This window comes from Eimeria maxima, genomic scaffold, assembly GCF_000499605.1.
Source record: "Eimeria maxima Weybridge genomic scaffold, Emw_scaff3401, whole genome shotgun sequence".
NCBI lineage: Eukaryota > Apicomplexa > Conoidasida > Eucoccidiorida > Eimeriidae > Eimeria > Eimeria maxima.
In genome coordinates this window covers 1-1,771 of record NW_013566268.1, presented here as the reverse complement: position 1 = coordinate 1,771, position 1,771 = coordinate 1, and the positions used below count along the sequence as shown (strand labels likewise).

General features: G+C 51.0%; 1 protein-coding gene across 1 annotated transcript; it reads right to left on the bottom strand.

Annotated features, from left to right (window-relative positions):
• Positions 1–631: 631 nt before the first annotated feature.
• EMWEY_00060340 (hypothetical protein) lies at positions 632–1,771 on the bottom strand (the record flags this gene model as incomplete). The annotated part of the gene is made up of 2 exons (XM_013481477.1): positions 632–1,060; positions 1,567–1,771. Coding segments are annotated over 2 exons (634 nt in total), but the record flags the coding sequence as incomplete, so codon positions are not given.

Here is a 1,771-nt window from a genome sequence, read left to right as displayed (position 1 = left end):
TGGAGGTGCCAAATTCAGCTACTTAGGTATGCCTCACCAAGGGACTTCCTCCAGCCAACCCGAACCCGTAACAGTGCGTCGACGGCACCGGTGATTGCGTATATAATTTCTCTGTACGATTACAAAGATCGGAATTTCCTTGAGCGTGGAGGACTATCTTTCAAAGGCAAATGGAGACGGCTTAACAGCAATCGGCCGTCATTCTGCGTACGCACCTCCTCCGCTTTGCAGTTGCCCCGCTTCCGACTGCAGCGGAATGCGGAACAAGGGCCACATTTGTACCACGTTGACGAGCGAGATTCACGCTGAGGCGTGTTGGCTTCTATGTTGACTGACCGCTCGTCTGTGTGCTTCGCTGTATCGATTCGATCCACGCTTGCGATTCTGCCCTCCAAGGATCCCACTTAGGATTGTTGAACTTCGTTGACTGGGGTTGTAGCAGAAGGGCCAGTTTTAGTCCGACCAAAAGGCGAACCGGAGGCCTTTTCCCTATCCTGTAGTAGTCTAACGCAACATCCAGCGCCTTTAAGGTGGGGTGAATCCAGTTTGATCTCCTTGGAGGTTTATATGTAAGCCTTCCTAGGTACCGCCCACTTTCTATGTGCTGGACTATTACGGGCCACCACAGATATTAGTTGGAAGCTTCTCCAAGCACTTCTGCTGCACAATGCAGCGTATCGAGAACAAACAACACTCTCCCTAGAGCGTCAATAGTTTGTATAGCTGCGAAACCTCCTCTTGCACCCGGCATCGTGGTGGTTGCGTATCCGTACAGACGCTCCGTGTAGCCCAAAAGGGCTTTAGTCTCCTCAAGGGATAGCGACGTCTTCTTCAGTAGTCGCATGCATTCGGAGAGGACCACAACCGCATCCTTCATATTGGCAGCCAATATTTCTGGTATAACCATGCTAAAAGTTGCCAGGCTTAGTTGCTTCATGGGAAAACGGTAGAATGGACACGTAGCGAGGACTTGGTCAGGGACTCTCCCTAGCAATTCTTGGAGCCACTCACGAGAATCAAACAGATCTTTGATTGCCAGCTGAGCCCGTTGGGACAGGGACTGGGAAAAACATAACACAATCACAGCAATTCCTTCATCCCCACTGCAATTTTCTAGTAGCAACGTGGTTTTTTCAGGCAGCAGCCAGGGGTAAAAGCAACTAGTTAGCAACTGTTCAAGGCACGACAAAGCTACGCTTGATCCACTGGCGTAACGACAAGGAAGAAACTCAGCTGACGAGCTGATTCGCTTGCCTGAATCGAATCCTCAATCGCGCCCTGCGAAAGACTGGTTGTGTCACTATGGGATGTAACTGATGACAATAAACTTCGAAGAGTGGATGCTCCTAGCATGCTTGATGCCAGGCCTTGCTCTGGAGCCACGGAAGGTCCACCAGTAGGTATTCGAAGCCACTCCTCTCCTGATCGCTATTCCACAGCACGCATTTGCCACACAGCAATCCACCCTTCATTACAACAAAAGCATGAGGAGCTTCATGCCACTGCATGGCTAGCGGCAATTTTTGGGACAACCTTTGAGTTAATGCATTGGCCAACCCTCCTTACCTCGCGGGGAGAATCACTTTGTAACGGCTCAGAACTCGAAAGTGGTCCTGAGTGCATTGTGCCTTCTGACATGGTGCCAGATAGTCCTGCGTGGCTTTTTGTCGCCTCTTCGGCTGGTTCAATACTACTAGGCACTGAAGGAAACGCTCCAGGCGAAGGCATTGGCTGCAGCGCCTCCACCAAATCTGCGGCTTCCTCGCCCCTG